This window comes from Ornithorhynchus anatinus, chromosome 2 (genome assembly GCF_004115215.2).
Source record: "Ornithorhynchus anatinus isolate Pmale09 chromosome 2, mOrnAna1.pri.v4, whole genome shotgun sequence".
Lineage (NCBI taxonomy): Eukaryota > Metazoa > Chordata > Mammalia > Monotremata > Ornithorhynchidae > Ornithorhynchus > Ornithorhynchus anatinus.
In genome coordinates, this window is record NC_041729.1 from 111,630,797 (window position 1) to 111,658,310 (window position 27,514).

The 27,514-nt window shown below is 44.3% G+C and overlaps 1 protein-coding gene across 1 annotated transcript in view; it reads right to left on the reverse strand.

The window, feature by feature from the left end:
• IL1RL2 (interleukin 1 receptor like 2) overlaps nt 1–25,891 on the reverse strand; it is a 50,471-nt gene extending 24,580 nt beyond the window's left edge. The window contains exons 1-8 of the mRNA XM_039914601.1: nt 25,825–25,891; nt 19,412–19,480; nt 17,988–18,228; nt 15,965–16,024; nt 12,781–12,979; nt 11,720–11,882; nt 9,943–10,026; nt 3,800–3,926 (exon numbers count right to left, since the gene is read on the reverse strand). Of these exons, the coding sequence (XP_039770535.1) occupies nt 3,800–3,926; nt 9,943–10,026; nt 11,720–11,882; nt 12,781–12,979; nt 15,965–16,024; nt 17,988–18,228; nt 19,412–19,480; nt 25,825–25,891 (1,010 nt within the window). The remainder of the gene's footprint in view (nt 1–3,799; nt 3,927–9,942; nt 10,027–11,719; nt 11,883–12,780; nt 12,980–15,964; nt 16,025–17,987; nt 18,229–19,411; nt 19,481–25,824) is intronic.
• Nucleotides 25,892–27,514: the final 1,623 nt, after the last annotated feature.

The window sequence follows — 27,514 nt, forward strand, 5'->3', positions numbered from 1 at the left end:
GAATTTAAACAGGACTTCAGGAAGCAAATTCCTCACCATTGGCTTTAAAGCACTCCACCACCTTGTCCCTTCTTATCGCACCTTGCTTCTCTCCTTTACAACCCAGTCCACACACTTCGCTCCTCTAGTGCTAACCTTCTCACTGTGCCTCCATCTTGCTTGTCTCGCCACCGACCCCGGCCCAAATCCTGTCTTTGGACTGGAATGCCATCCCTCTCAAATTTGACAATTACTCTCCCCTCATTCAAAGCCTTATTAAAATATCTCCTCCAAAAGACCTTTCCAGATAAGCCCCCATTTCTTCTACTCCCACTCCCTTCTGCGTCACCCTGACATGCTCCCTTTTTGCTTCCTCCATCCCAGCCCCACAGCACTTATGTACATATCTGTAACATATTTATTTGTATTGATGTCTGTACCCCCTTCCAGGCTGTAAGCTAGTTTTAGGCAGGGATTGTGTCTATTTTTACATTGTACTCTCCCAAGCACTTAGTACAATGCTCTGCACAGAGTAAGTGTTTAATAAATATGACTGAATGAAGCTGGGTGGCCTAATGGAAAGAGTGCAGGCCTGGGAGTCAGAAGACCTAGATTTTAATTCCATCTGCTTTTTGTCTGCTTTTTGTTCTTGGGCAAGTCAGTAGTTTAACTTCTCTGTGTCTCAGTTACTTCATCTGTAAAATGAGGATTAAGACTGTGAGCCATATGTGGGACATGGACTATGTCCAAACTGATTATCTCATTATGTTATGAGAAACAGCATGACTCAGTGGAAAGAGCATGGGCTTGGGAGTCAGAGGATGTGGGTTCTAATCCCAGCTCCGTCTCTGGTCAACTGTGTGACTTTGGGCAAATCACTTAACTTCTCTGTGCATCAGGTACCTCATCTGTAAAATGGGGATTAAGACTGTGAGCCCCACGTGGGACAATCTGATTTCCTTGTATCCCCCCAGTGCTTAAAACAGTGCTTGGCACATCGTAAGTGCTTGCCACTATTATTATTATCTTGTATCTACCCTTTGCTTAGTGCAGTGCCTGTCATATAATAAAGACTTAAATACCATTTAATTTAAAAAAAGCAGAGTCCAAGCCCAGAAAGGATAATCCTCATTGACACATACTTATAAAGTGGACTACTCTATCTTCCTCTATTGAAAAGAAAACTCTCCCTTGACTCCACAGCTCCCTCCAGTTATCTCTCCATCTCTCTCCTACCATTCCTAGCCAAACTTTTCATTCAATAGTATTTATTGAGCGCTTACTATGTGCAGAGCACTGTACTAAGCGCTTGGGATGAACAAGTCGGCAACAGATAGAGACAGTCCCTGCCGTTTGATGGGCTTACAGTCTAATCGACGGGCTTACAGTCTAATCGATGTCTACATCTGCTGACTCAAGTTCCTCTCCTCCAATTTTCTCCTTGACCACCTCCAATCTGGCTTCTGAGCCCTTCACCCCTCTCAAATGTAGTTATAGTAATTATGGTATTTATAAAGTGCTTACTATATGCCAAGCACTATTCTAAATGCTGGAGTAGATACAAAGTAATCAGGTTGTCCCACGTGGGGCTCACAATCCCGGCTCTGCCGCTTGTCAGCTGTGTGATTTTGGGCAAGTCACTTAACTTCTCTGTGCGTCAGTTACCACGTCTGTAAAATGGGCATTAAGACTATGAGCTCCACATGGAACAACCTGAACACCTGGTATTCTCTCCAGTGCTTAGAACAATGCTTTGCACATAGGGAGCACTTAACAAATGCCATCATCATTATTATTAATCCCCATTTTACAGATGAGGTAACTGAGGCACAGAGAAATTAAGAGGCTTGCCCAAGGTCACACATCAGACAACTGGCAGAGCCAGGATTAGAACCCATGTCCTTTGACTCCCAAGCTCATGCTCTTTCCACTCAGCCTTGCTGCTTCTCATCATCACAAATGATCTCCTTCTTGCCAAATTTAACAGCCTCTACTCCATCCTAATCCTTCTCAACCTCTCAGCTGCCTTCAAAACTGTCGACCACTCCCTTCTCCTGGAAACATTAGCCAACCTCAGCTTCACTGTCAATGTCATCTCCTGGTTCTCTTATCTCTCTAGCTACTTATTTTCAGTCTCTTTCACAGGATCCTCCTCTCCCTCCCACATTTTAGCTGTGGGTATCCTTCAAGGTTCAGTTCTGGGTCCCCTTCTATTCTTCACCTACACCCCCCTCCCTTGGAGAACTCATTTGCTTACATGGATTCAACTACCACCTCTATGCATATGATACTCAAATCTACATCTCCAGCCCTGATCTGTCTCCCCCTCTGCCATCTCACATTTCCTCCTTTCATTCAATCATATTTATTGAGCTCTTACTTTGTGCAGAGCACTGTACTAAGACATCTCTACTTGGGTGCCCTGCCATCACCTCAAAAATATGTCAAAAACACAACTCTTTATCTTCTCCCATACCCTGTCCTTCCTTTGACTTCCCATCAATGTAGACAGCACTACCATCCATCCTGTCCTGCAAGTCCATAACCTTGGCATTATCCTTGACTCCTCTCTCTCATTCAATCCACATATTACATCTATCACTAAATTCTGTCAGTTCAACCTCCATAACATGACTGAAATCAGTCCTTCTCTCTCCAACGAAACTGCTACCATGTTAAACCAAATACTCATCCCACCTTGATTACTGTATCAGCCTCCTTGCTGACCACCTTGCCTCCTGTCTCTTCCCATTCCAGTCCATACTTCACTCTGCTGCCCGAATCATTTTTATACAAAAACATTCAGTCCATGTTTCCCCACTCCTCAAGAATCTCTAGTGGTTGCCCATCCACCTCTGCATCAAACAGAAACTCCTTACCATCTGCTTTAAAGCACTCAATCACCTTGCCCCCTCCTACTTTACCTCACTATTTTCCTACTGCAACCCAATCAATACATTTCACTCTTCTAATGTCAACCTACTCACTGTGCCTCATTCTTGTCTATCTTGCCACCGAACTCTGCCATGTTTTGCCTCTTCATATCCAACAGACAATGACTCTCCCCCCACTTCAAAGCCTCATTGAAGGCACATGTCCTCCAAGAGACCTTCCCTGACTAACCCTGTCTTCTCTGTTTCTTCTACTTCTTTCTGCATCACCCTGACTTGCTCCCTTTACTCATCTCCCCTCCCAGCCCCACAGCACTTATATACATATCTGTAATTTTGTTTGTTTATATTTGTCTGTCTCCCCCTCTAGACTGTAAGCTCATTGTGGGCAGGGAATAACTATTATATTGTTATATTGTACTCACCCAAGCATTTAGTACAGTGCTCTGCACAGAGTAAACACTCAATGACATGATTGATTGATTGCCCAGAAGGAGCTTACAGTCTAGAGGAAGAGAGACAGACATTAAAATAAATTACGGAGTAGGGAAATGGCAGAGTATAGGGATAGGAACATAAGTGCTGTAGGGATAGGGAAAGGGTGAGTATCAAGGTGCTTAAGTGGCACAGACCCAAGTGCATAGGTGACACAGAGTGGAGGGTGAGTAAGGTAGGGAAATGAGGAGGTAGTTAGGGAAGACCTCTACCCATCACTCTGTTCTTCTAAGCATTCTTTGGTGTCACTGTCAATGACAGAAAAGCTTATAACCAAGTGAGAGTGGAGAAGAGGAGCAGACATCCAGTCCCTTAGCACTGGAGGTCAAAGAGGTTATGGAGGAAAAGGTTATTAATGATAAGGTGGTTGAAAGGCCCAGGAGGATGAAGTTGGAGAAGACCATGACTAGTAGCGACTTTTGAAAGATACCCACTCAATCCCTTCATGAATCCGGTTTGAGTTATAATATTGATTCACCAAAGTACCATTGACTTTCCAACATTTGTCACTGGTACTATCTTCAGTATCATATATATTGCAATCCACGAGGAGCGGGGAACCTATAAAAAGGTGAGGAAAGAGTAAATGAAAATCCAGCAACAACAAACAGTTCAGGCAGATGGTGATGCTGTAGCTTCTACTAGCCTTTATTTGTTTCATTTCCATTTTCCATAGGAATCTTAGGGAATGAAATGCCCACAAACTGAGAATTTTAAAAAGGACAAATGATGGAAATCATCAACCCTGGTGGGTTGGTTTGCCTAGGAGGATGAAGAAAAGACATAATGTGAGGGTCCATTTTACACTCTTCAAGTGTTTAATACAAAACTCTGTACACGGTAGGCAAATAGCACTATTAATTTATCAAGTAAAAATCAAAATGCTAGAATGATTCTAACATACAACCAGAGCTCAGGAAAGCTGTACTGGCAGTGAGAGTTTGCTTTCCTTGATTCAGTTGTTAGGAATAAGATATAGCCATAATTACAGCATCCATCACTATGAGCGACCTCAGGATGGGGAGGGAAGGGTTAAGGACCCCTAGACCACGGACAGAAAGAGAATCTCTGACTAGTGACTCATAAAGACAAAGATAGCTGAATCAAGGGCTTAGGTGTTTTAAGGAAAGCTATGCCGCAACTGCCAACAGACTGGTGAAGACTAATGTCATCACACTGGTTATTCCCCAAGGCAAAGAATTGGTTCACACTGGAACAAAACTAGAAAAAAATCATGAAACTTTAACAAAGGGATCAGAGCCAGGAGAAAAAAGTGATCCTAAAACCTCTTACAGCATGCTGCCCTGTCTCCACTGCCAAATCCTTATGTCTGAGACTTTATCTCCAAGAAAAATGGATTCCCCGCACCTCTTCCTCTTCCTAGTGTACATATCTCATCTCCAATCAAGCATACAGCAGCTTTCACCTAAATTATCCCTCTTATCAAAGACTTTGACATGGTTCTCTCCTCCCTTCATACCAAGATGCCGCACTTTAATCTTCACCGGAGGCTTTTCTGCATCCTCATTCTCCTGTCCACTCCTCATCTCCTCTGATCTTTTACCATCAATCTTTTTATCTAGGCCTAAGACAAAACCTTCTCTCAGGTTGCTCCATAAACCTGGATTACCTCACTTGATGACGTTGATGATTATGGTATTTGTTAAGCATTTATTAAGTGCCAGGCACTTCCCCTCCTAAAATCCCATTCTCTTCAGCAAAGCTCTCCCTAAGTACAAAGAGAGGCATTTGCCCTTATTCTCCTTCCCAAATCCAAGTAGAACCATGTGATCTGCATACCATAACCCTAAGCCTGGTGTTCAATCAATCAATAGTATTTACTGAGTTCTTACTGTGCTCAGAGAACTACACTAAGCACTTGGGAGAGTAAAATATAATAGAGAAAAAAGAGATGATCTCTGCCCACAAGGAGTTTACAGTCAGGAGAAAGGGAGAGAGAGATTATAATAAATTATAGGTATGTACATTAAGTACTGTGGGGCTGAGGGAGGGATGAATAAAAGGGGCAAGTGCAAGGGGGGCACAGAAGGGAGTGAGAGAAGAGGAAATGAGGGTGTAGTCAGGGAAGTTCTCTTGGAAGAGATGTGCTTTCAATTAAGGCTTTGAAGGTGAGGAGGGTGATCATCTGTCAGATCAGGAGAGAGGCAAGGAGTCATTGACCAGATAGACAAGTTCGAGGTTAGCATTAGGGGAGTGAAATGTGTGGGATAATAATAAGAATTTTTATGATATTTAAGTGCATACTATGTGCCAAACACCATTCTAAGTGCTGTGGATGTGTTGTAGTAGGAAATCAGAGAAGTAAGATTAAAGGGGCAAGGTGATGGATGGAGTTCTTTAAAGCCAACAGTAAGGATTTCTGTTTTATACAGAGCTGGATGGGTAACCACTGGAGGTTCGTGAGGAGTGGGGAAACGGACTGAATGGTCTTTTAGAAAAATGATCCAGGTGGCAGAGTGAAGTATGAACTGAAGAGGTGAGAGACAGAGGCAGGGAGGTCAGTAAGGAGGCTGATAGTAATCAAGGTGGGATAAGATAAGAGGGTAGCAGTGTGGATGGAGAAGAAAGGTTGATTTTTAGCAATGTTGTGACATTTCACCATTCATGATCACTATGTCTATTCTTTGAGTTTTGTTCTACAGAGTCAACCCCTCCTGCTTTAACCAAGAAGCTCCTAGAGGGTAGGATGTTTCCCAGCATCACATTATACTCTGTTCATGGTTTGATGGGAGGCCTGCCAGTACCCTGGGCCTGGAGCTTGTGCTCCAAGCAGTGATCCTCTGGTACAGGAATGCACCTGTGAAAAACTAGGTAGAGAGCATCATGGTGTAGTAGATAGAGCCTGGGAGTCAGAAGGGCACGGGTTCCAATTCCAACTCTACCACTTGTCTCCTGTGTCACCTTGAGCAAGTCACTTCACTTCTCTGGGCCTCAGTAACCTCATCTTTAAAATGAGGATTGCGACTGTGAGCCCCATGTGGGGCAGGGACTGTAACCAACCAGATTTGTTTGCATTCACCCCAGCACTTATTACAGTGCCTGACACATAGTAAGATCTTAACAAATACCACAATTATTATTAATAATATCACTACCAGGAATACAGAGGCAAGAATGAGCCAGATTCTGCCACGAGGAATAAGTTACGTACTATCAGCAGCATAGCCTACTGGATAGAGCATTGGCCTGGTAGTCAAAGGACCTGTGCTCTAATCTTAGATTGCTTGCTATGTGACCTTTGGCAAGTCACTTACCTTCCCTGTGTCTCAGTTTCCTCAACTGTAAAATGGGGATATCTGTTCTCCCTCCTATCTAGACTGTGAGCCCCACACAGAACAGGGACTGTGTCCTACCTAATTAGCTTGAACCTACCCCAACACTTAGAACATGATTTAATCTTCATTACATTTCCAGACCATGGGTGAACCTGCTAATAAAGGAATATTCAAGGTTTCCCTTCAAGGCCAGCTGCCTGGAGACTCTGGAGTAATGCCCACAACAGACCCTACCCATGGTCTTCCCAGGACCCTTTCTGGGATGCTGTGGAATGGAAAGTACACAAGAAGGAAAATCATGTTGTGGGTAGAAATCCTCACCCATCCACCCCTCACCTACACAACTCTGTTTTGGTTATTCCCTGTGAAGTAACACAGGTCAGCTCCTCACCTCGACACCACTTAGAGAGAGAATAATAATAATTATTATGCTCCTTGTTAAGCATTTACTATGGGTCAAGCACTGTTCTAAGCACTGGAGTAGATACAAGTCAATCAGGTTGGACACAGTTCCAGTTCCAGTCCCACATGGGGCTCACACTCTTAAACCCCATTTTCACAGATGAAGTAACTGAGGCCCAGAGAAGTGAAGTGACTTGCCCAAGGTCACTCAGTGGACATGTGGTAGAGTTGGGATTAGAACCCAAGTCCAACGAACTCCCTGGTCCGTGCTCTGAAAAGCAGTGGTAATAGTGAACCATCCTCATCGACACAAACGGCAGGGACCGTCTCTATCTGTTGCCGACTTGTTCATCCCAAGCGCTTAGTACAGTGCTCTGCACATAGTAAGCGCTCAATAAATACTATTGAATGAATGACATAAGACTAGTCTTGTAGGTGGGGAAAAATGTTACCAAATAATGGATAAAATACCCAGGTCCCTTCATTTCCTTAAATTCAGAACAAGATTTAGTCCATTAATCTGGAAGAATAAGATATTCATCTGGAAGAATAGGACATTTTGCCAGTTCTTCATCTTCGGCTGTAATCATATTCTATATAATTGTGCCTCTCACCTGGAATGACTGTAAGCACTTTAGAGATCGGGATAATGGCTACCAAGTTCATTCATTCATTCAATAGTATTTATTGAGCACTTACGATGTTCAGAGCACTGTACTAAGCGTTTGGAATGAACAAGTCGGCAACAGATAGAGACAGTCCCCGCCGTTTGACGGGCTTACAGTCTAATCGGGGGAGACAGACAGACAGACAAGAAAAATGGCAATAAATAGAGTCAAGGGGAAGAACATCTCGTAAAAACAATGGCAACTAAATAGAATCAAGGCGATGTACATTTCATTAACAAAATAAATAGGGTAATGAAAATATATACAGTTGAGCAGACGAGTACAGTGCTGAGGGGATGGGACGGGAGAGGGGGAAGAGCAGAGGGAAATGGGGGGGAAAGAGGGTTTAGCTGCGGAGAGGTGAAGGGGGGCGGTAGAGGGAGTAGAGGGAGAAGGGGAGATCAGTCTGGGAAGGCCTCTTGGAGGAGGTGAGTTTTAAGTAGGGTTTTGAAGAGGGGAAGAGAATCAGTTTGGCGGAGGTGAGGAGGGAGGACATTCCAGGACCGCGGGAGGACGTGGCCCAGAGGTCGACAGCGGGATAGGCGAGACCGAGGGACGGTGAGGAGGTGGGCGGCAGAGGAGCAGAGCGTGCGGGGTGGGCAGTAGAAAGAGAGAAGGGAGGAGAGGTAGGAAGGGGCAAGGTGATGGAGAGCCTTGAAGCCTAGAGTGAGGAGTTTTTGTTTGGAGCGGAGGTTGATAGGTAACCACTGGAGGTGTTTAAGAAGGGGAGTGACATGCCCAGATCGTTTCTGCAGGAAGATGAGCCAGGCAGCGGAGTGAAGAATAGACTGGAGCGGGGCGAGAGAGGAGGAAGGGAGATCAGAGAGAAGGCTGAGACAGTAGTCTAGCCGGGATATAACAAGAGCCTGTAGCAGTAAGGTAGCCATTTGGGTGGAGAGGAAAGGGTGGATCTTGGCGATACTGTAAAGGTGAAACTGGCAGGTCTCAGAAACAGATAGGCTGTGTGGGGTGAACGAGAGAGACGAGTCAAGGATGACACTGAGATTGCGGGCCTGAGAGACAGGAAGGATGGTCGTGCCATCCACGGTGATAGGGAAGTCTGGGAGAGGACCGGGTTTGGGAGGGAAGATGAGGAGCTCAGTCTTGCTCATGTTGAGTTTTAGGTGGCGGGCCGACATCCAGGTGGAGACGTCCCGGAGGCAGGAGGAGATGTGAGCCTGAAGGGAGGGGGAGAGGACAGGGGCAGAGATGTAGATCTGTGTGTCATCTGCGTAGAGATGGTAGTCAAAGCCGTGAGGGCGAATGAGTTCACCAAGGGAGTGAGTGTAAATGGAGAACAGAAGAGGGCCAAGAACTGACCCTTGAGGAACTCCAACAGTTAAAGGATGGGAGGGGGAGGAGGCTCCAGCGAAGGAGACTGAGAATGATCGGCCAGAGAGGTAAGAGGAGAACCAGGAGAGGACAGAGTCCGTGAAGCCAAGGTGAGATAAGGTATGGAGGAGGAGGGGATGGTCGACAGTGTCAAAGGCAGCAGAGAGGTCAAGGAGGATTAGAATGGAGTAGAAGCCATTGGATTTGGCAAGAAGGAGGTCATGGGTGATCTTAGAGAGAGCAGTCTCGGTAGAGTGGAGGGGACGGAAGCCAGATTGGAAGGGGTCCAGGAGAGAATGGGAGTTAAGGAATTCTGAGCAGCGAAAGTCTAAGGTTCTGTACTCTCCCAAGACCTTGGTACAGTGCTTGCACCCCATAAGTGCTCAATAATAATAATAATAATGGTATTTGTTAAGCACTTACTGTGTGCAGGCACTGTACTAAGCGCTGGGGTGGATTCATTCAATAGCATTTATTGAGCACATACTATGAACAGAGCACTGTACTAAGCACTTGGAATGTACAATTTGGAAACAGAGACAATCCCTGCCCAATGACAGGCTCACAGTCTCAAATCAGGTTGGACACAATCCCTGTCCCACATGGGGCTCACAGTCTCAATCCTCATTTTACAGATGAGGTAACTGACACCCAGAGCAGTGAAGTGACTTGCCCAAGGCCACACAACAGACAAGTCGGGGAGCCGGAGTTAGAATCCATGACCTTGTGACTCCCAGGCCCATGCTCTATCCATTATGTCAAACTGCTTCTCAATAATACCACTCCTTGAAGATAGGTTATAACAGTTATTACTGTATGTCACTACAGAATTTCTTTATCCTTGTTTCCTGAATCTTACTGATTTGTTATGTTACTTACCAAGTTTTACTTCAATTGAATTGTTTTGGGGATAGAGGATCTCAGGTCGTTTTCCCACAATACTTTCTGGTTCCTCACTCTTTTCTGCTCAGACAATAAACACATTTCTTATTAGAGACAAAAATGACCCAACTGTACTGCAAGATAACTGACATCAAAATATTATTCTGTACAGTTTCATTCATTCAATCATATTTATTGAGAGCTTACTATGCTCAGAGCACTGTACTAAGTGCTTGGAACATACAATTCTGCAATAGATAGAGACAATCCCTGCCCAACAACAGGCTCATACCTATATTTTCCACTCATACTTAAATGGTCAGACAGGCTTTATTTTAGAGACTATTTAACCCCACCTAGTCCATCTTCAGAAGTTGTAAGGGTGCCAAATGTCTGCCAAACTTCAGGAAACCCCTTGGTCCACACCCTAAAAGATAGGGTCAAGCCAAATCTCAACTCTCAAACCTCAATATGGGAGTTTAGTAAGGGGCAGGGGCACTTTCCATTTATAACTGGGGGAAGGGATCATTCTTCCCAACCCCAAAGAAACAAAACAAACAAAAAAAACCACAGTCTACATATACCCTTTCCTCAAAAACCTCCAGGGGTTGCCCATCCAACTCTACATTGAACAGAAACTTATTACCCGGGATTTTATGGCACTTAATCAGTGCTCCCCTTCCTACCCTATCTTGTTGATTTCCCATTACACCCACCCCACATTTTTGGCTCCTCTAGTGACAACTTACCTTAATCTTCTCTATTGTGCCACCGACTCCTTGATCATGGCCCCTGAACTGAAATTCCCTTAACCTTCATAACTGACAGACCACACTTTCCCCATGTGTTGAAAAAAAAAGAAGAAAATCACACCTCATCCAACAGGCCTTTCCTAACTAAGCCCTCACTTCCCCTATCTGCTCTACCTTCTGCATTGCCTATTCACTTGAATCTGAAACCCTTAAGCACCTTGAAAGAGCATGGGCCTGGGAGTCAGAAAACTTGTCAACTCTCTGCTTTGGTACCTGGGGCAAGTAATTTCACTTTTCTGGATCTCAGTTGCCTCAACTGTTAAATGGGGGTTAAAACTATGAGACCCACGTGACACCTTATCAGCCTATACCTACACCAGGGCTTCGAATAGTGCCTGGCCCACAGTAGGCACTTAAATACCATTTTTAAAAAAGCAAAAGAGAAGGGCATAGATCCAAATGGTGAATCACAAATAGAAAATGTGACGTAGCAGTAGACATGTAGAGACAAAGCAGACATTAGTTCTTAGGTGGTTGAAGCAGTGCCAGAAAAGTGGGGATTAAACAATTAATTTTGGAGAAGGTGGCTTTTAAAAGGATTTTGAATATAGGGAGGGACATGGTTTGTGGGGAAAGAGTGCCACAAAAGGCCATTAAAGAGATACAGAGCTCATCCAAAAAATGAGGCCTCATCCCCCATACAATGCCACCTTGTATTGGTTATCATTGTCATTTTTCCAAAACATTTTCACATTAGTTTTTCATTTTATCTTCATATTATCCCTGTTGTGTTAGGAGTGGCAGGTATTATCTCCACTTGCAAATGAGGAAATGGAAGACCAGAGAGATTAGGTAGGTGATTTTCCTAAGGTCACAAAGCACACCATCAGCAGAGGTAGGATTAGAACTCAGTTCTCCTGATTACCAGCCTCCTCCACTTTCCACCAGACCACGCTACATAGTAGAGCACTAATACTGAGGTCTGAAGAACCACTCCAGTCCAATACAGTCAGCATACTTACCTAGAAAGCCTAGAATGTTACGTGAAATGCTGTAATGCTTTCCCATGAACGAGAACGTTGCGTTGCATCTGTATAATCCTGCATTCTGGGCAGACACACTGGCAATAATAAGATTCTGCATCTTGAGGTGGAATTCTTTGTTGCTCTGAATCTGTTTGCAGTCCTAAATCCCACAGAAGAAGATATAGAGCTGTCTTTCAGGTTTGATGGTGAAATTAAGTGCCTGGAGGTGGCTGACAAGACCATGGGTGACTAACAATTCTTCCCATGCCATGTGCATGTGAAGGTCACCCCTTCCTGCACTGTTGCATTTATCAACAGCACTCATTCATGTATCAATAGCATACATTATGAATTATTCATTTATATTATGTCCATCTCTCCCTTTAGATTGTAAATCCATTGAGGATAGGGAAGGTATCTATCAAATCTGTTGTACTGTACTCTGCCAAAAGGTTAGAAGCAGCATGTTCTAGTGGAAAGAGCACAGACCTGGGAGTCAGAAGGACCTGGGTTCTAATCCTGGCTCCACTTGTCAGCTGACCTTGGGCAAGTCACTTCACTTCTCTGTGCCTTAGGTACTACATCTGTAAAATGGGGATTAAGACTGTGAGCCCATGTGAGACAAGGACTATTTCCAACCTAATTAGCTTGTATCTACCTACCCCAGTGCTTAGTACAGTGTCTGGTATATAGTAAGGACTTAAATATATAAAGAGCTTATTACAGTGCTCTTCACATGGGAAGAAGTGTGGCTCAGTGGAAAGAGCACAGGCTTTGGAGTCAGAGGTCATGGGTTCGAATCCCTGCTCTGCCACTTGTCAGCTGTGTGACTTCGGGCAAGTCACTTAACTTCTCGGTGCCTCAGTTACCTCATCTGTAAAATGGGGATTAAGACTGTGAGCTCCACATGGGACAACCTGATTCCCCTGTGTCTACCCCAGCGCTTAGTACAGTGCTCGGCACATAGTAAGCACTTAACAAATACCAACGTTATTATAGTAAGCACTCAAAATTCCATCGATGATATTGGAGGAGAGAAAAAATCAGTGAGTAAATACCTTATGCCATTCAACTGAATTAAAAGTAATGTTCGCTGGAAATTTAGGCAGAGGGCATGTAATCATCTTGAACTTTCCCAAGGACAGTGGAATATATATTAACAACTTCTGAAGATCCTCCTTATGATTATCACACCAATTCTCACTGCTTTTGAAAACCGTCAAGTTGATATTTACTCTGGTACATTTCAATGAATTCCTGTAAATGAGACAGCAGAAATAGGACTCAAACAGAAGTATAAATTCTCAGGCTTCCTTAAAAAAGATTTTGACAAGTAATTAATTCTTCTGTATTGTACTTTCCCAGGCACTTAGTACAGTGCTCTGCTCATAGTAAGCGCTCAATAAATACCACTGAAGTCTCTAGCTACCTTCCCCCTGCTTCCAAACAGAACCATCCACAAATTAACCTATTAGACAAATAGACATCTATTGTTCTGGCTTTCTATGAGCCTGTTCTGCTCTGCACATAGTAAGCACTCAATAAATACCACTGATAGTTTGAAGTCATTAGGTACCTCCCCCCAGCTACCAAACAGAATCAACCGCAAATTTCTCCTAATAGACAAATAGACATCTATTGCTCCAGCTCTCTATGAGCCTGTTGTCATTTTAATTTCTTCATTAATGGGGATTCATCTTTAAATGAGGAAGGAAGAATCATTCAGGCAGGATCAGGACCAGGCCTGGGGAGCTGCAGAGATATCTCTTGCTCAGAGAAATCTTCCCCTCCCACCTGAACCAGCGAGTGTCCATGCTGAAGCAGCCTGTCCTCTCCTGACTGTTAGAACACTGCAAAGTGAAACAGCTTGAAAGCAAAGTCAGAAGAACATCAGTACTGCTCTCTCCAAACATTCATTCATCTGTGTTGCCTTTTCTCTCATTTTTAAAAGCTCCCATTGTCTGTAATGTATTTCTCTTTTCTACATGTTTGTCCTCCCCACCACCTAGATGGTAAATCCTGTGAAAGGGGTGGAGCAGTGTGGCCTAGTGGAAAGAGCACAGGCCTGAGAGTCAGAGGCCTTGGGTTCTAATCTCAACTCTGCCAGTTGTCTGCTGTGTGACCTTGGGTAAATCACTTCACTTTTCTGTGCCTAGGTTTCCTCATCTGTAAAATGGGCATTAGGACTGTGAACCCCACTTGAAATATGGAATGTGTCCAACCTGATTAGATTGCATCTAAATCTAACTTCATCCAAACCCTAGTCCACATCCTGCCTGGCCTGGAACGTCCTCCCTCCTCAAATCTGACGAATTATTACTCTCCCACCCTTCAAAGTCTTTTTGAAGGTACATCTCCAAGAGGTCTTCCCAGACTAAGTCCCACTTTTCCTCATATTCCACTCCCTTCTGCATTGCTCTGACTTGCTCCCTTTTCTCTTCCCCATCCAGCCCCATAGCACTTATGTACATAGCTGTAATTTTATTTATTTGTATTGATGTCTGTTTCCCCAACTCTAGACTGTAAGTCCTTTGTGGGCAGGGAATAAGACAGTTTATTATTGTATTGTACTCTCCCAAGTGCTCTGCACACAGTAAGTGATTAATATAATTGAATGAGTGAATAGAGAACAGGCCTGGAAGTCATAAGGACCTGGGTTCTATTCCCAGCTCTGCCAAATGTCTGCTGTGTGACCTTGGGCAAGTTACTTAACTTCTCTGTGCCTCGGTTCCCTCATCTGTAAAATGGGGATTAAGAGTGTGAGCCCCATGTGGGACAGGGACTGTGTCCAACCTGAATGACATATCTACCCCAGAACGTGGAACAGTGCTTGGCACATAATAAGTGCTTAAATACCATAATGATTATTTTTATTACATTAGAAACAAAAAAATTTGCCCTCCACAACTATCACTCCCAATACTTATCAGTGCTCTCTTGTACCTGATCCTATGCATAGGCTACTTATAAAAAGTCTCTGTATTTTTTTTAAAACCCAAAGTCATATATTACAGGCACTGGCCCTGTGAACCCCATTTTTTTGCAGCAATCTAAAAACAAGACCGGCACAACCTTGAAGCAGCCAGAAAGCCAAAATGCCTTCTGGTTCCCTTATTTCCTGTCAGTTACCAATATGTAACCACAGTATTTCTGGATGAGTACCATCTGACACCATTCTGGAAATGGAGACTAGAGAGTGGTACAAACTTAGATTTGGATCCCTGGAGGAGTCCTAAACCTAGGCAAAAATTGATCCATCAATCCTGAATTCTATGTCAACCTCCACTGTTCACCTTATGGGATAAATGTTGGTTATTATTATTATTACTACCAATAACAGCAGTTGTTAAGTGCTTACTAAGTGCTAAACACTGTTAGTGCTGGGGATTATTCAAGTTAATCAGTTTGGACACAGTCCCTGTCCAATATGGGGCTTACACTCTTACCCCCATTTTACAGATAAGGTAACTGGGGCACAGAGAAGTTAAGTGACTTTCCCAAGGTCACACAGCAGACATGTAGCAGATCTGGGATTAGAACCCAGGTCCTTCTGCCTTCCAGGCCTAAGCTCTATCCACTAAACCATGCTGCTTCCTCTGCATAGCATGGCCTAATGGAAAGAGCACAGGCCCGAGACCCAAAGGACTGTGTCCACCTTATTATCTCATATCTATCCCAGTGCTTACTTAGAACAGTGCCTGGCATATAGTAAATGCTTAACAATTACCCTAAAAAAGGGTGCCAGTGTAGTGCTAACTTCTGATCCAAAAGGATGATCATTCATTCATTCAATCATATTTATTGAGCACTTACTATGTGTAGAACACAGTTCTAAGCACTTGGAATGTACAATTCAGCAACAGAGACAATCTCTGCCCAACAATGGGCTCACAATTTAAAAGGGGGAGACAGACAGCGAAACTAGTAGTCAGGCATCAATACCATCAAGATAGATAAATAGATTAATAGATATATACACATCATTAATAAAATAGAGTAATAAATAATACAAATATACACAAGTGCAGTGGGGAGGAGTAGGGGGGAGAGCAGAGGGAAGGAGTAGAGGGAATGGGGAAGAGAGGCAGAAGGAAAGGGAGGGCTCAATCTGAGAAATGCCACTGGACATCTAGGTCACCCTAATTTCCAAGCCTATTCAACCTGACTATCAGCTCACCATGCTTCCTGAAGAAAATGCTAGGAGGGAAGGTCCCACAACTCTTCAGGGGAGAAGAGATTTACCTTGTTGGAATCTTCCTGTCAGGATCCTCTCCCAGGATTCCACTTCCTACCACTTGGTAACTAGAAAATCAAGTCCTCCAATCAGTATTACTGCATTAGATGAAGTAATTACACCTGCTAATGTAACCAAAAGCAGCTCAAGTGAGTCAGTGATTGGTGCTGGCAAATGTGTATACCAAGACATGCTGGGCAAGAAGTATGGCCATGTGGAAAGTACTCTTTCTGGAAGTCAGGAGACCTGAGATCAAGTTCTGGATCCTTCACTGACTCGGTGAACTTAATCAAGTAATTTAGCTCCTCAATTTTCCCAGCTGTCAAGTAGGAGAGTAATGAACTCCCACCTTGTATCATACAAATATAATACAAAAAAAAGGATGTAAAATCTTGGTAAGGTACCATGCAAGACTCAGTTGACTACAAATCAGAAAATACTAAGCTACTAGAGAAAAACTATATTGCTTTCTGGTACTTTCACTTGACTGTAAACTCCTTGAGGGCAGGACATCATATCTCTACATGTGCTTCACATAGTAAGCACTTAAAAAATAACATTAATTGATTGATTCAACTCTTATAGTGTTCTAGTAGTTCTTTTAAAATGTGCACTAGAGAGGGACTGTTTCAATAATAATATCCACCTTGAACTCCCAAGAGCTTTTCAATCAGTTATCTCATTTTACCCTCACATCATACCTGGGAGGTAATGACAGATGACAAACTTGAGACACAGAGAATTTAAGTAACTTTCCTCAGGTTGAACATCAGGCAGTGACAGAGAAGGGGACTAGAACCCAGTCCCCTTCTGGAAGCCTTTTGACTTAACACTCTCAGTTAGGTCATGCTACCTTAAATAAATTTTCAATGGATTAAAAAGTAATTTTGAACATAGTTTATAAATTCGACTCCTTAAGCATGTATTTATTCAACTATCCAACTTTCTGTTCTTTTTTCCTCATCAATAATTAATTCTTTATGTCTCTCCCATTAGATTACTCCTCCTGAAGGAGTGATAATTCTATTTATTGAAAGGGTCAATATACTGCAATAAGCACTTGGAAAATGCAACCAAAGTTCAAAAGATGTTCTCCACTCTATTGCACTTTCCCAAGCACTTAGTAAAGTGCTCTGCATACTTTGAGTGCTCAGTAAATACTATCGATTATTGATTTTTTCAAAAATTTATAAAATGCTTGGAGTACACATAGACATTTTTAAATTATGCATGTTAGTGGACAAGGTGAAGTTTCTCAGGAAATTGATGGATTGTGGGAAGAGGAGCAGCATTGTCCAGTGGAAAGAGCAAGGATTTGAGAATCAGAGGTCCTGGCTTCTAATTCCAATCTGCCACTTGCCTGCTGTGTGACCTTGGGCAAGTCACTTCACTTCTCTGAGCTTAGGTTTCCTCATCTGTAAGATGGGGAACTCAATGCTTGTTCTCTCTTCTACTTTGACTCTGAGCACCATGTGTGACAGGGATTTTGTCAGACCTGATTAAATTGTATCAACACCAGCATTTAGAATGGTGCTTCCCACATAGTGAGTCCTGTCAAATATCATAAAAAGGGAGAGTTGAGATCTCTTATTCCCTAGCACAACTGGACAGCACATGAGAGGCTCTGAATCTCAATACATACATTCTAATAACAAAAATAGCATAGTAATTACAATGGTATTCTGCCAATCATACTTCTATCTTCATCAGAACACATCTACAGTCTTGCAAGTATTCTACTTAATTCTTTTCTTGGGAGTGAGTGTATCCCAGTGTGTGGATGGCAATAAAGTCTCCTTTGCTTCCTGCCCCTAGAGGAAAGACTCTGTGTCCTTAGTGGCAAGGAAAAGAAAGGAGCCTTTCACCCTAATACATAGCATATGGAGAAGAGACTGCAATTAGTCACAACAATATCCCAAAGCTGGTACACCCCTTTTTCAGGGTGTGTTAAGGCTCAGCACCCTGATGCTTGGGTATGAGTTTTTAGGGAGGAGACACACATACAGAGAGAGCTTTCATCTAAGAACTTACCTTATAATGCAATGATAAATCCCTGTGTCTTCTAATGTTAGGGGAAGAAACCAAATCCAGTCCTGATGCTGATAGATTCTTGAATTTTTTCCCGATAACAATGAGGTTTCATTGGAGTTTTTATACCAACTCACACTGTAGGTGATGATTTCACTTCTGTAACCTATGGCAGCCTGGCACTGGAGCGGAAAAGGTTGCCCTGCTATTGAGCTTTTCTTTAAACTGCTGACTTTGCAGTTCTCTAGGGAAAGAAAGAAAGTCATAAACATGTACACTAAAGGCAGAACCCACTCAATGTTTCTTGGTCAGATGGGCCAAGGTGATACTCAGTGGATTAAATTATTCAGTAAAATACCATTTCATCAATACCATTTACTGAGCGGTTACTCTGTGCAAAGCCCTGTAGTAAGCACTTGGTTGAGTACAACAGAGCAGAGAGCCCTGCCTTCCAGGATCTTTCAATCAAGCTGGGGAGGAAGACACTAAAAAGTACATAATGAATAATAATTCTAATAATTTTTTTAATGTATTTGTGTAGGCTTTAAAGGTGATGAAGTGCAAAGTGCAACAGATGCAAAGTTGTGCATTTTTACAAGGCCATGGTAAAATGCACGGCATGGAAAAAGGCTTCAATTTTGCAAACTTGGTCTCTCAGCTTCTTGGGATTTCTTTTAGGCTGCCAATGATCATCAAGAACCCATTTCCTAGACTGGGAGCCCGTCATTGGGCAGGGATTGTTTTTATCTGTTGGCTGAATTATACATTCCAAGTGTTTAGTACAGTACTCTGCACATAGTAAGAGCTCAGTATTGAATGATGAATGAAAGGGTGCAGCAGTCAGTTCACAGTGCCTGTTTCTGGGGTGACTGGAGGAGCATAATCTTACTGGTTTGAGAATCTGGAACTTTGCACCACTCAGTTTTCATTATTTGATCTAAAATTTCTTCCCTCACCCGCCTGGCTTGTGGATTTGAGCAGGAAAGGCGACCCCTGGCCCAAGTCCTATCTCTGGCCTAGAACGCACTCACTCCTCAAATCCTCCAGACAATTACTTTCCCCCTCTTCAAAGCCTTATTAAAGGCACATCTCCTCCAAGAGGCCTTCCCAGACTAAGCCCCACTTTTCCTCATCTCCCACTCCCTTCCGCATCACCATGACTTGCTCCCTTTGCTCTTCCCCCCTTTCACCACCCCACAGCTTTAATGTATATATCTGTAATTTTATTTATTTATATTGATATCTGTTTACTCGTATTGATCTCTGCCTTCCCCCCTCTAGACTGTGAGCTAGTTGTGGGCAGGGATAGTCTCTCTTTATCACTTTATTGTACTTTCCCAAGCGCTTAGTACAGTGCTTTACATCCAGTAAGCGCTCAATAATTACAATTGAAGGAACAAATTAATAAAAAAGAAGCATCCCCTCACCTGTTCTAGCGGAAAAAAGAAAGGCCAGCTGCACACTGCAAAATAACCACGAAGGAGCTGTCATTATAACTAAAAAGAAAGAAAATAAGAGAGCGTCAAGCGAGGAAGAGTGTGGAGGGCAGGGGTCCCGGCAGCACCTTATCCCGAGGAACTTTTATAGGGAGCCCCACCTCTTGTGGAAAATGTCTTTAGCCCGAGCCACAGCAGGTAGGATGAGGGGACATCCCGTCCGACCAGACATCCAGGCCAAAGTAGTACCCGAGACCCAGGGGTTGGGGCGGAGTGAAGTGGAGAGGAGAGGGGAAGGGGGTGGGGGGAGAAGAGGAGGTGGAAAGGGGGAAGGGGAGAGGAGAAAGAGGGGAAGGGGAAAAGGTGGAAGGGAAAACGAGGGGAAGGAGGGAGGGAGGAAAGAGGGTAGGAGGGAAGAGAGGGGGAATGGGGGAAAGGGAGGAGGAGAGGGAAGGAGGGAGGGAGGAAAGAGGGGAGGGAGGGAGGAAAGAGGGGAGGGAGGGAGGAAAGAGGGGAGGGAGGGAGGAAAGAGGGGAGGGGGAGAGGGGAAAGAGGGGAGGGGGAGAGGGAGAAAAGGTAGAAGGGAAAAGGAGGGAGGGAGGAAAGAGGGGACGTGGGAAGAGGGGGAAAGGGGGAAAGGCAGGAGAAGAGGGAAGGGGGAAAGGGGGAGGGAAAAGGGGGAGGGAGAAAAGGGAGGGAGGAAAGAGGGGAGGGAGAAAGGGGGGAACGGGGAAAAGGGAGGGGGAGGGAAGAGGGAGGGGAGAAGGTGGGAAGGAGAAAGAGGGAAAGAGGAAGGGAAGAATGGGGAAGGGGAAGAAAAGGGGGAGGCGAGGGGAGAGGGGACCCACCCTTGCCCCAGCCCCATTGACAGTGCCAGTCCCTTCCTCCCGCTCACTCACGTGCCTGGGGCAGCGATGGCACCGACCCTGCTCACACATTGCCCGGCTCCAGCCGCCGCTCCACCGGCGGCCCCCGCTGTGCCCGGACCCCGGGGAGCCGGGCAGGGTCGGCTCTCTCCCCTGCTCTAGGTTGGAGGCCAGCCTGCAGCTCCCGGCTCCTCCTGGGCGACTCCCCGTCCCGACGTTGCCCTCCTCCTCCCTGCCCTCCTCCCACTCCTCCCTGCCCTCCTCCTCCTTCTCCCCCCGTCCTCCTCCTCCTCCTCCCGGCCCTCCTCCTCCTCCCTGCCCTCCGGCCCGGACAGGCAGAGAACCCGGAGCTGGGACGTGCGAAGAAAGCAGAGCCCGACACCCAACAGAAAACACTGCGCCCAAGCCGAGCCGAAGCCAGCGGCCGGAGCGTGTCTAAGAGCACAGAAAAGAAGTGAAAATGACGTCTCACACAGTCCCTTCCCTAGAATTGCCTCTCTTTCCTTTCCTCTGCCACTCAGTGGGATCTGTCGAGGATATGCTGAGAGCAGGTGGTACTAAAGCGCTTCTAAACTCGTCCTCTAGACTATAAGCTCGTTGAAGGCAGGGGGTAGGTCGGTTAATTGTCTATATGGTACTCTCCCGAGCGCTTAGCACGGTGCTTGGCATACAGTAGTGCTCAATAAATACGACTGACTGACTGACTGACTTGGGAAAGTCCGCCAGAGTCAAAACACACTGCCCCGCCCTTCAAAGTGCCCATTAGTCAAGGGGGCAGAGAGTCATTGTTACCTAGTGGGCAGAGCAGGGGACTCCGAAGACAGAAGTCCTTGTCCCACCTCTGTCACTGGCCTGCTGTGTGAGCTGGGGCAAGTCACTTTACTTAGAGAAGCAGCTTGGCTTAGTGGAAAGAGCACGAGCTTGGGAGTCAGAGGTTGTGGGTTCTAATGCCACCTCTGCCACTTGTCAGCTGTGTGACTATGAGCAAGTCACTCTACTTCTCTATGCCTCCCTTACCCCATTTGTAAAATGGGGATTAAGACTGTGAGCCCCACATGGGACAACCTGATAACTTTGTATCTACCCCAGTGCTTAGAACAGTGCTTGGTACCTAGTAAATGCTTCACAAATGCCATCATTATTATCATCATTATTATTAACATGGCCTTGTGGGTAAACCATAGAACTGTAAACCAGGAGACCAGAGTTTTAATCCCAGTTCCGCCACTTGACAGTGGGCAAGTCACTTACACTGGTGTGCCTTAGTCACCTGATCTGAATAGTGGGGATAAAATAACCTCCCTCCCTCCTTCTTGGACCCTGAAACCTATGTGGGGCAGGGACTATGTCTAATATGATTTTCTTGTATCTACCACAATGCTTGGCACGTTGTATGCACTTACTCAAGATCATGAGTACCTGTCTCAGTACCAAGATCAGTTACCTCCTCTGTAAAATGAGAATTAAGACTGAGAACAAGAAAATGGGAATTAAGAGTGAGAGCCCTATGTGGGACAGTGACTTGTCAGTCAGTTGGGTCAGTCATATTTATTAAGCATTTACTGTGTGCAGAGCAGTGTACTAAATGCTTGGGAGAGTACACTATAACAACAGACAAATTCTCTGCCCACAATAAGCTTATAGTCTAGAGGGACAGACAGACATTAACACAATTAAACAAATTACAAAGCCATTCATTCAATAATATTTACTGAGCATTTACTGGGCACAAAGCACTGTTCTAAGCACTTGGGAGAGTACACTATAACAATAAACAAATACATTCCCTGCCTCCAATGAGTCTACAGCCTAGAGGCTGAAAAATAAAGAAATAAATTACAGATATGTACATAAGGTACAGAGTCACGTGTTCTGAATGTCATCCTAGGAAGCAGCGTGGTCCAGTAGAAAAAGCACGGGCTTTGGAGTCAAAGGACCTGGGTTCTAATTCTGGCTGTGTGATCTTGAGCAAGTCACTTCATTTCTCTGTGCCTCAGTTTCATCATCTGTATATATAAGCACTACGTGGCTGGGCGGGGGGATGAGAAAAGGGAGCAAATCAGGGTGATGTGGAAGGGAGTGGGAGAAGAGGAAAGGAGTTCTCCCCAGGACTTAGTACAGTGACTGGCACATAATAAGCACTTAACGTATACCCCCCAAAAAAACCCAAAACAAGATCCATCAGCAAATACAAACATTTTCAACAGATTTGCCCCAGCTCAATAACTGAATTGGAGCAGAAAATGTTAGTACAAAATTTGCAGTAGCTTTTGATTGGATTGTGCAATTCCAACAAACCCATTCATTCAATCAGTCATATTTATTGAGCGCTTACTGTTTGTAAAGCACTGTACTAAGTGCTTGGAAGAACCTAGAGAAACCACCATACAACCTAACTAGATTTGAAGACTATTACAGGTTCCCAAAGTCATCCAAAACAGAACAGGGCAGGACAGTTACCGAAAGACCCTTTTAATGGCACTAGCCCACCCATTGGTTCTCCAGTGTTCTTCCAGGGCCTGATTAGCCCACCAAAAAATCAGGAAAGTCTTACTGGACTCATGCTGATTGGGAGCACTGTCGGCTAGTCTCATTGCTTCTAGCCCTGAGCTGCTCTTTTCACTTGCATGAAGCTTGAAACAAGCAAGTAGTCACTCAGAGTTCCATCTGCCCACCTAGGTTTTAAATGTTCATACATGCCAGGATTTCCCAAAATATCAAATAATCTATTGAGCACTTACTGAGTGCTTCAGTCACAATCCCTCATCCGCATCCTGCTTCTCACCACCTTCAAAGCTTTATTAAAAGCATAGTTTCTCCTCCTCTGCTGGCCTGGGGGAGGGAAAGGATGAGGCCTGGGAGGGAGGGCCCCCTTCAAACTGGTGGCCCCGGTGTGATAGATGGCTCACTTCACTCTTACAACCATTCTAGTGCCAGGCTGAATCCTACCATGCGGAAGGAGCCCGAGGGCCATCCCCCAGCACCTTTGATAGAGCCCAAGCAGCAACAACACCCATTCTCAGATGCTCTCAGAGCCTGGAGCTGAATGGAAATGAGACGATGTCCCACTTCTTAGCACCCAACCAGCTCCTCAGGTCCACCCTTATGGATGCCAATCAGAGGACAGACGCGCAGCGTGAGGTTTGCTGTCCACCTCTCTCTTCTAGCACCAATCCAGCACTGATTTTTTTTCTTAATGACATTTATGAAATGCTTACTTGTGCCAGTCACTGTGCCTATCTCCCGGATGGATACAAGCTAGTGAGGTTGGACACAGTCCTTGTTCAGCATGGTACTCACAGTCTTAATCCTCATTTTATAGGAGAGGGAACTGAGGCCCAGAGAAGTGAAGTGACATCACCAAGGTCACAGAGCAGACAAGTGGTGGGGTGGGATTAGAACCCAAGTCCTTCTGACTCACTGGCCCGTGCTCTATCCACTAGGCCATGCTGATTGAAAGAGAAGATTCAAATCAAGCAAAGCCCATTTGACTGAATGGAATTGGATTCCTCTCCCTTTACCAGTCTGCCCTCTGCTTCAGTTTCCTAGAGCCCCAGATGTCTTGGAATACCAGTCTTGTTCTTCCACCTGTGATACATGCCAGTCTTTGGCTACTTGGGTTGTCTATATCCTTGGAAAGATTAAAGTGTCTCTGCCATTTTTCTGCTCTGGGACATTGGGTAAGTCACTGTGCCTCAATTTCCTCATCTGTAAAATGGTGGTATTAATAATAATAAGAGTAACAATAATAATTATGGTACTAATTAAGTCCTTACTATGTGTCAAGCACTGTTCTAATCACTGGGATAAATACAAGTTAATCAGTTGGATACACTCTTAATCACCATTTTACAGATGAGATAACTGAGGCCCAGAGAAGTTAAGTGACTTGACAAAGGTCACACAGCTGACATGTGGTGGAGCCAGGCTTAGGACTCAAGTACTTTTGACTCCCAGGCCCGTGCTCTATCCACTAAGGCACACTGCTCCTCTATATGTATAAATATACCTGTTCTTCCTCCCTTTTAGACTGTGTCCACACTGATTACCTTTAACTAAGTATATAATAAATGCTATCATTATTATACATAAAGCAAGTTTAGCTAAGTAAAATCTATTGGTGGGCTTGGTTATAATAGTAATATTGATAATAGTAATACTGGATTTCACTACTATGTGCCAAGCACTGTACTAAATGTTGTGGTAGATACAAGATAATCAGGTTGGACATAGTTCCTCTCTCATTTGGGGCTTACAGTCTTAAGTAGGAAGGAAGACAGGTATTGAATCTCCATTTTACATTTGAGAAAATTGAGACACAGAGAAGTGAAGTGACTTGCCCAAGGTCACACAGTAGCCAAGTGGCAGAGCTGGGGTTGGACCCCAAGGCCTTTGACTTCCAGACCCATGTTCTTCCACTAGGCCATGCTGCTTTCCCAACCTATCCTAGTGCTTAGCAGAGTGTTTTGGGTTTATAATAAGCACTTAATAAATACCACAATAAAGACAGAAAGTTAAGCCTCTATTGCCTATAGCAACTTCTCCCTCTCCTACTACAAATCCAATTTAAATAGAGCAGTATTTCACTGAAAATTGTGGTGAAATTATGGTGAAAAGAAACAGCATGGCATAGTGGATAGAGCACTGGCCTGAAAGTCAGAGTAACCTTGGTTCTAATCTCATCTCCACCATTTGTCAGCTGTATGACCTTGGGCAAGTCACTCAACTGCTGGTTACCTCATCTGTAAAGTGGGGATTAAGACTGTGAGCCCCATATGGGACCTGGAGTACATTCAACCTGACTACCTTGTATCCAACCCAGTGCTTAGTACAGTGCCTGGCACATAGTAAGCATTTAACATATACCACACACAAAAAAAATAAAACTTGTGTGTTGTCCCCTTTTTGTTAATCAGATGCCCCTGCAACTCCTCCCCTAGTTCAAGCAAAGCTTGTGGTAATTGGTCCAAACCTGAATCCAGTCAAGTTGATTCATGTCTCCAGCAAATCCTCCCCTAGTTCTTCACCAGCAAAGAAATCTGTGGGGTTTTTTTGTTTGGGTTTTTATGGTATTTGTTAAGAGTTTACTATTGTCAAATACTGTTCTAAGCACTAGGGTATATTCAAGTTAATTTAAATTTGACCCAATCCCTGTCCCACATGGTGCTCATGGTCTCAGTAGGAGAGAGAACAGGCATTTAATCCCCATTTTGCAGTTGAGGAATCTGAGGCACAGTGAAGTTAATTGACTTGCCCAAGGTCACACAACAAGCATTGGGGAGAGCTGGGATTAGAACCCAGGTCCTCTGACTCCCAGGACCGTGCTCTCTCCAGTAGGCCCCACTGCTTCTCAATCCATTGAGTAACAGAGCTGAGAGTATTGTCAGGGTCCCTCTGCAGACCTCTGTCCTGCAGCTGGTCTCACAGTCTTTCTGTCCACAGTCTATGTGAGTGCCATCCTGAGGGCCGAGTGATATTGGTCTCTTTCTCTCCCACTCAGTCTACTGGGCATCCTTTATGTGTGCTTGTGTTACATACTCTTGGCATGTCCATTCAAATGACTCTCTAGTCCCTTAAAAAGCATGTTCTGCTCATATTTAGTCATCATGGTGAGGTTACAGATCAACTTTTAGGTAATCCATTTCACCTAAATTTCCAAGGGGCTTTCAGTCCACCTAACTGGCTCCAACCAGGTCTTCCCTGCTTTGTTTCACTGTCTCTTTCGTACATCGCACACCATCCACTCTTTATTTTGGGAAAGTGGTTTCCTTGAGAACGCAATGCCCCACCCACCACCAGGGCCACCCATAGCCTTAATCCTTTCATTCCCCAACACTTTTTAATGAGCAGAACAAGAAGGAGCAAGTTATCTAATCCTGGCCTTGGGGTGAGTCCTAAGGTAAAGGGAGCTGAGACCAACACTCCCTGAGGGCATTGAGCTGTGAAGGACTACATTGAGCCGTGAAGGAGAATCTACCCTGTGGCAGTCAAAGGAAAGATTGTGGTTGGGAAGGAAGAGCATGTTAAGGAAGAGAAAGATAATTTGGCCTTTACCTACCCCATTGAGCAAACTACTTATCTAATCACTCTCCCTTGCATTCCACTGGAAAACATTCTTTCATACATAAATCCTTCTGTAACTGAATTCCAACAAAGGGCCAGGGATTAGAAAGAAGAGAAAAAATAGAGTGAGAGGAAAAAAATCAATCGACAGTATTTTAGTGCCTCATATATACAGAGCCCTGAATTGAGATTCTGGGGAAGTACAGTAGGGGTACAAGGCACGGTTTTCTATAGTATGGTCTGAAAAGAGTAAGAAAAGAGGAAAGAGGAAAAGAATGTTGGAAAGGAAAATAATGGTGGTCCATCGATTCTTGGGAGACAGCAAAAGAAAATAACAAGGAAGGGGAGAGGAAGACATAACTAAGCAGAAAAAAGTGATCCTACAAATATAGATTTTTAGGACTGAAAAGACCTTGATCAACATGTACAGAATTTTTGCTGAAAGGAAGAAAAAACAAGGAAAGAGAGAGGGGAAATGCTGTCAGGGCTGGCTGATGTTATTTTCCAACCAAATGGACATTTAAAATTCTCAGGAACCAAAATCCACACAAAGAATCCTGATGTCAAAATCCTACTTGAATCTGGGACTTGAACTGTCCCCAAAATCCAGGCTTCTCCCTAATCTTTTCCTTCTGTCTCGTTTCTAGTGAGCTGCAGGAAGCTTCAGATCCTGTCTTAACTAGAACTTAGCAGTTCTTAGCTACACACAAACACAAACTCCAGACCACATTATTCCACGAACTGATTCTCACATTAATTGCTTCCATAGGGGAAAAAGGTTTCCTGCTACCTATAGACTTGCCATTTGAGGTGACCATGTCTCACACATCAGTGACCACAAGGGAAAATGTATGCCTTCCTGCCAGCAGGACTAGCACTTGAGTAATTTGGGCAGTAGTGGTGACAGACTGTACTGAGTCAAACACACTCTCTCACACTGTCAGTCTCCCTCTGCCCATCTGCCCCTGCGCAGCAATAAGCCGTGAGAGCTGGCCTCTACCAAGAATGTATGCAATCAGTGGTATTCACTGAACAACTTTCTGTGTGCATAACACTAAGCACTAGAGAGGGAACAATACAATGGAGTTGATAGATATGATCCCTGCCTACAAGGAAATACCACTGTTTGCCCCTCTTTTGATTTTGTTTTTTTTAATGGCATTCG